The following is a 7,441-nucleotide window of genomic DNA, read 5'->3' as shown; positions in this document are numbered from 1 at the left end:
TCTCTCTCTCTCTCTCTCTCTCTCTCTCTCTCTCTCACACACACACACACACACACACACACACACACAATCCAACTCCCCAACCTCCCCAAATAATTACATCAATTTTGGTTAGATAAGTATTCAGTTGTTGAATTGATCAAGGTCCAATCAGGAGACAGAAATCACAAGTAATCAAAAGCGGCAAAATTTAATATAAATGTAATATATTGTAGTCAATTAATATATTTAAATATATTATATTTAAATATAATATATTTATTAACTACAATGTAGGATTATCTTACAGGAGAAAGAGAACTCCAAAGAATACCCTAGAGATGAGCAAGACTATTCAAGGAAGAAACATTCCTCCTGAAGGCTGGGATGACAGAGAAGTATACTGAGTTGCGTCAGGCCAGAGCTGGACCACAGTCACTGAACAAGCCGAAGACACTGCTCCAGAGTACAGGTGGGTAGAAAAACCGTGGCCAGGACTGGCAAGCAGAAAACCCCTCTCTGGAGAGCTGAGAAGCCAACCACCAGGGTCCTGGCATGACTCACTGGGAAGCCAGTCATAGCAGTGCTGGGAAAACTCAATAGGAAGCTATGTATGAGGGGCCTCTGTAACTTAATGGGGGTGAATGCCCCTGGATGTCTCCCCAACCCACCCACTGCTGGCAACCAAACAGTAGGAGCAAAAAGCAAAACAGAAAACACGGAACCAGGAAGAAAAACCCCTTCCTCCTGCAGTGTCCCTCCAGTGCCCTCTAATGACAAAGCTTTTAATATCATGCCTGCTGCAGAGAAATAGTTAAAGAACCCTGATCCATTTTCACAGGTCTGGCAGGCAATGATGTATGAATTTGGAGCTGAGAGTCAATAAATTGCTAATGAGCACAAATGTTTATCTTTTATGGTTGTAAAATCTTATTGACAGCTGAGCCATGTAGCATACTTATTTTCTCTCAAATTAAATTGACTTTGTTATTGTTTCTTTAATTATCAATCCTCAAACTCTCCCCTAGTTATGCCAATCTCCCTTCTTACAGGGGAGCCATAGTCTCAGTCTGAATTCTGGCAACATTTGGAGCCAGGACTACCAGTTAGGGGAGGGAGGCATGGCAGAAGAGACTATCATTATTATTTGAGGAAGTTTATGCATCTTCAGTAGGATTTTCCACAATGGCCTTGGGGCCAGTTCACAGAGGCCATTGATTTTTTTTTTTTTTCTCTATCATCTCTTTTCCCAAGGGTGACCTCACAAATGCTGTGCCCTCTCCTTGATTAACCCACCGCTCTCCCAGCTTCTCAGCATCTCATTTCTTAATAAAAACACAGCTGTAAATAATGGCTGATAAGCATGAACAGTGAGGCAACGCATTATGTTAAAAACAAGGAGAAGAACAGTTGTGACATAGTTGTTCAGACCCATGCCATCAACCTCTAATCCCTTGAAAATTTCCCCAAACCTTTCTGGAATTTCCAAAGACAGCATTCTCTTTGTATTAAACTTTCAACTTCCTTTAGGACTATCATTCTAGATGAATAAAGCATGTCTTACTAAGTTGTGTTGCTTTTTCCTTTTAATCACTAGTCGTATCTGAAAAGTATTCCTCATAACAAATGGATATTATTTCAACTACTTCTCATAGAAAATGCACATAGGCTGTCGCTCTCTAACGCCAGCGCCGCCTCTAGCTCAGGGAGCTCCAGCCGAAGGAGAAGGGGGGTAAGGCAAGTAAGGAGGACTCTATACCATGGCTCGTACAAAGCAGACTGTCTGCAAATCTACCGGTGGTAAAGCACCCAGGAAGCAACTGGCTACAAAAGCCGCTGGCAAGAGTACGCGCTCTACTGGAGGGATGAAGAAACCTCGTCGTCACAGGCCTGCTACCTTGACACTCCGTGAAATTAGATGTTATCAGAAGTCCACTGAACTGATTCGCAAACTTCCCTTCCAACGTCTGGTGCGAGAAATTGCTCAGGACTTCAAAACAAATCTGCGCTTCCAGTCAGCTATTGGTGCTTTGCAGGAGGCAAGTGAGGCCTCTCTGGTTGGCCTATTTGAAGATACCAACCTGTGTGCTGTCCATGCCAAACGTGTAACAATTATGACAAAAGACATCCAGCTAGCATGCCGCATACGTAGAGACCGTGCTTAAGAATCCACTATGACGGGAAACATTTCATTCTTAAAAAAAAAAAAAAAAAAATTCCTCTTCTTCCTGTTATTGGTAGTTCTGAATGTTAGTTATTTTTTTTTCACGGGGTCAAAAGGTACCTAAGTATATGATTGTAAGTGCAAAAATAGGGGACAGAAATCAAGTATTGGCAGTTTTTCCATTTTCATTTGTGTGTGAATTTTTAATATAAATGCAGGAACAAAGCATTAATGCAAGTCAAAAGTTTCAGTGAACAAGTTTCAGCAGTTCAAGTTTATAACAATTATAAATAAACCTGTTAAATTTTTCTGGGGGAAAAAAAGAAAGAAAATGCATATAATTTCAACCAATCGAAAATTTCAATTTCAACCAATTTCAACCAATCAACCTATAGCTAAGCTGGTGAGAACCATTGCTTAGAATTTTCTTTTTATAGTTACGTGATTTCTGAATTTTGAACAACTGATTTAGAAACAAGTCTTTGAATTTCAACTCATTTGTGAATTGGAAACTGCTCATGTTCAAGGTTTGACCATGAAATAGTAAAATTTGCTTTCACAGTATTAATTAAAATGTATCATTTAATAGCATACCATACATATAACATAAATTTATGTATTAACTCGACAAATCTGTATTGCATCTAAAATTACTTGTATCACAAATATTTGTTTTGTTGCCATGCACACTTTTTATTCCCTGAAAACACAGGGCAGAGGCACATAGCAGGGGATTATGAAAGACTTATTGGATTAAATGAAGATTTTAATACAATTGAATATGTAATCATTAATATCATTTTATGCTTGTACTTATTATTATATATTATGTTATGTTATTTTATAATTAATGTATAATAGACCAGCCCTGTGTGTAGCTTTAATTACTTAGTCTGTTTCACAACATTTAGAACTTACCCTTCTGCAGTCTGAAGCTTCACCTCAACCCTTTGGTCCAAGGCACAAACATTTCATGCTGGCCATGTGCAGAACACTGAGTCACCTTGAAATGAAGCCCAAGATTTTTAAAGTTCAGATATCTAAATAGGTTTCTTCCACAGATAGCTTTTTTTCCTATTGGTTTTGAAGCTCAAATAACTTTAGGATTCAAAATAATATGAAAGCCATAAGCACACATTCAGATGAATTGATCATAAATTGCTATACACGGAATGCTGTTCAAGACTGAAATATTAAGGAAAGTCACTATTTCAGAAAAGAAAAAGTCAGCTTTAATTGTTGCTCGTTTACTGAATGAATGGATTTCCCAGAGAGACAAAAAATAGTTTTCTGCAACTAGCACAGAAAGAGAAGGAAGAAGACAAGTTTCAACAGGCCAGTATGCAGACGATGGCAAAGCCAAGACTCTTGTTCCTAATTAAAAGCTTTTATGTGCTTAGAGACTATTTAAAGCTTTATTTGAAGAATAAAATGGTAACCAAAGTACTTTTAGTGGGCAAAAAACAGTCAGACTTTATAGCAAAATAGATTCCACAATGATTAAAATTGGAATGTAAAATAAGACAAATATGTAAAAGTTTAAGAAGAAAGTATACATACATGTTTATGAATCTCTGGCTTAGTAAACATGTTTACTAAGCTAAACACATCATCAAAGCCAAAAAGCATCAAGAATATGACTGACAGATTTGACCACATGAAAACCTGAAATCTTCCTGTTATGAACTGAATATGCCTGTTATGCCGCCACAAAAGTCATATGTTGAAGCCCTAACCCTCCAGGTGATGATATTTAACGATGGGTCCTTAGGGAGGTACTTAGGGTTAGATAAGATTATGAGGGTGGCTATCATGATGGGATTAGTGGCCTTATAAGAACAGATACCAGAGAGTTTTCTTTCACTCTGCCATGTGAGGACACAGCAAGAAGCCTCAGGAAGAAAGCTCTCACCAGAAACTGACCCTGCTGGCACCCCGATCTTGGACTTCTAACCTTCAGAACTGTGAGAAAATAAATTTTTGTTGTTTAAGGCACCCAGTCTATGGTATTTAGTTATGGCAGCCTGAGCTGACTAATATACAGCTTGAGGAAATTTTAAAAACCAGAAATGTGGAAAAAAAATATTTGTAACATATGTAATAGGCAACATGTTTATAACTTCAAAATATGTAATTTTTTTTTTTTTACAAATCAGCTAGAAAGACACAAATATCCTAATATTAGGTTGGTGGTTAAAAATAATTTCAAAAACTGCAATTACTTTTGCACCAATCTAATAGCAAAATGAGCAAAGGACATGGAGAGATAATTTATGAAAGAACTGCAAATGGCCAATAAACAAAAGAAAATGTGCCCTATATCATTACTGTGATAAGCAGCACAATGCCCACCCCCTGAAGATGTCATGTCCTAATCTCTAGAACCTGTGAATATGTTGCTTTCCATAGTAAAAGAGATATTGCAGAAGTAATTAAGTTAAGGATTTTGAGGTGGGGATATGATCCTGGCTTATCTGGGTGGACCCAAAGTAATTCCAAGGGTCTTCATAAATGTAAGAGGGAGACAACGGGGTCAGAGTCAGAAAAGGAGATGTGAGGATAGAAGCAGAGGTTGGAGTGATGTGCTTTGAAAGTGGAGGAAGTGGACATGAGCCAAGGACTGCAGGTGTCCTCTATAAGCTGGAAAAGACCAGGAAACAGATTCTCCCTTTGAGCTTCTAGAAAGGAATGCAGCCCTGCTGGCACATTGATTTCAGCCCTGGGAGATCCAAGTTAGACTTCTAACCTCCAGTCTGGTAAGACAATAAATTTATTTTATTTTTGGCTATCAAGTTGATGGTAATTCATTACAGCAGCAATAGGAAACTAATATAATTACTAAATCAAAGAAATGTAAGTTAAAAGAAAAACATTTTTACCTTTAGATCAGTATAAATGAAAAATGTTGATGTGGGGGGGTACAGACACACATGCTTTCAATAGGAATGTAAATTAGTATGCTCTTTGGGGGGGGAGTCATTTGGCAGTATGTATCAGATCTTTAAACATACATACTCTTTGACTTAGCAATTTTATTTTTCTTTGGCTGTGTCCTAAAGCACAGGATTTCTAGCCACTTTTAGTGGTGGAAGTCTCTTTTCACATCAAATAGAGCAGAGAAAAGAGAACCTGTGATTGCTGAAGCAGGGCTAGGGGCTGAAGCCCTGTTGCTTCACTTTCCCCTCAGGCATTTCCAGGGGGTCCATGGAACACACTTTGAGAACCATTGTCCTGTGGAAATAACTGGACAAGCAAGTCAAAGACCCCAACACACAAGGATGTTTATCAACATTATTTATAATTGCAAAAAATTAAAAACAACCTACATACCCCTCAAAAAAGTGACTGATTATGGTTTATTTATAAATAGCATATGATACTATGCACCTATTAAAAATGATGATATAGATCTATATTGACATGGAAACAGTTACACGATTTATTGAGTGGGAAAACAGACTGTAAAATATCTTTTCATGGTAAGATTCATTTTTTAAAGACATATACAGCCATACATAGAAAAGACGCATACAGGGGTATAGATTAAAACATTGACAATGATCATCACTGGGTGGTGGAATTAAGATGACTTTTACTTTCTCCTTTACCGCTTTATGTATTTTTAAACTGAATACATATTACTTTTATAATCAGAAAAAAGTCTGGTTATACCTTGAATAATAATAAACAACGAATGAATGGCTAGAATGTGTGTGGGGGAAGGAGAGGGAGTGGAGTGATATAGAAACAAATATTTTATGTGAAGAAGTTTGAACAAAGCCATTAGTGTTGGATAGCTTCCATGTGCCCAGCCAACTCCAATTTCTCCCTTGTCCTTTCTGCTCTGTGCCTGGCTGAGGAGGCTGACCCACCAGTAACTCCCTTGCCGTTTGGTTTCCACTTGGGTTTTCCAATGGAGATACATTGGCAGAGATTAGAAAGTGAGAGCATGAGATCAGGGTATATTCCCCAAATTCCCTACCTGTGTCAATGTGAAGGGTGTTCTGCAGGCTGCAGACTACATCCTCCTAGCAAAGTCCACAGCTCTTGTCTGCGGGCCCTGTCCGTGCAGCCAGCCCTTCCGGGTCCCCTCCTCTACCCACTTCAGCTCTAGCAGTAGTAAAGTTTTCTGCTCTTGTTAGCTCTAAAGAAATCATACTTTCATCATTTTCTATATCTCAGTTGAATTTCTATTTTGTATCTCCATTCCACTGGGGAGGCAAAACTTAGGGTCACTCAGTTTGGACTTAATCCCCCACCTACATTCCCTCAGGTTCACATCTAAGTAACGGGAAGCTTTCCTGGTGTCAAGGAACTGGTAGGTGGGATGTGTAATACAGGCAATTGATAGGACACCAGATGTCTTACCCTTTCCTCAGTCAGCAATTCATGGGGTTTAATAATTCCTTCTACCACCAATGGGCACACAGGAATATTTCTGCTATTCCTGTGTTATACTGGGGTGCAGGAAACTGGAAGGCTGCCTAAGCCCCATCTGTCAGGTATATACAGCCACTTCTTCCCTAGGTCTTACCACTTCCTTAGTGCTCCGCAAGGGAGCATGACAGCCCCATTGCTGCTCCCACTCTGACCTTCCATAATGTATCTTACCAGGTCTCAGCTGTGGTATAGGGCATTGCTCTCTGGGACCCACCAATACCCACCCTGAAATGGTTCCCCTGCAGCTCTCTCCATTTACCTAATTTAAATATATTTTCTAGCCTGTATTGTGAGGAAGCTTTCTCATTGGTTTAGTGGTTGCTCAATCTACAGAGGGTTCCCAAAAAATGTATACACATTTTAAGAGAGGAAAAAACTATATTAAAATTGTAATACTCAGTATATACCAGTAACAAAAGATGAATACAAGTCACGTTTGACTTCTGCAATTACAAGAGGTTCTCAAAGTGGTTACTGTCAGCATCCAGACACTTCTGATTACAGCGAACATCGTTTGGTAGACATCTGTGGCGAGCGTGTTAACTGTCCCAACACCGCAGCAGAAGCAGCAGGACTTGTTGCTGTGCGAGGCCTCCCAGATCTTCCTTGTGCACATCACACACAGCACCATGCGTCTCAAACTTAGCATGAATGTGTGCAGTTGTCAGGCGTGTTGGAGGTTCTGGTGCACACTCACGCCTCCATTGTCGTTGTACTTCCACAACGTTTTCGAATTTCAAATACCACCTCAAAATGGTCTTGTACACCTTGAATGACAACCGTGCTTCCGCCATTTTCTCTGACTGTCCTGCCTGTCACATGGTGACGCTAGCATTCATTTGATTAACACCATTTTTG

The 7,441-nt window shown here is 39.3% G+C and overlaps 1 protein-coding gene across 1 annotated transcript; it reads left to right on the top strand.

Moving 5' to 3' along the window:
- Nucleotides 1-1,739: 1,739 nt before the first annotated feature.
- On the top strand, nt 1,740-2,144 carry LOC308506710 (histone H3.3A-like; the record flags this gene model as incomplete). The annotated part of the gene is made up of 1 exon (XM_081070566.1): nt 1,740-2,144. One exon carries the CDS (start codon nt 1,740-1,742, stop codon nt 2,142-2,144), a length of 405 nt encoding a protein of 134 aa, XP_080926692.1.
- Between the last annotated feature and the right edge of the window lie 5,297 nt (nt 2,145-7,441).

The sequence above is a fragment of the Rhinolophus hipposideros genome (assembly GCF_964194185.1).
Source record: "Rhinolophus hipposideros genome assembly, chromosome: 13".
Lineage (NCBI taxonomy): Eukaryota > Metazoa > Chordata > Mammalia > Chiroptera > Rhinolophidae > Rhinolophus > Rhinolophus hipposideros.
Note: the sequence above shows the minus strand (reverse complement) of the source record. Positions and strands in the feature narration are given on the sequence as shown.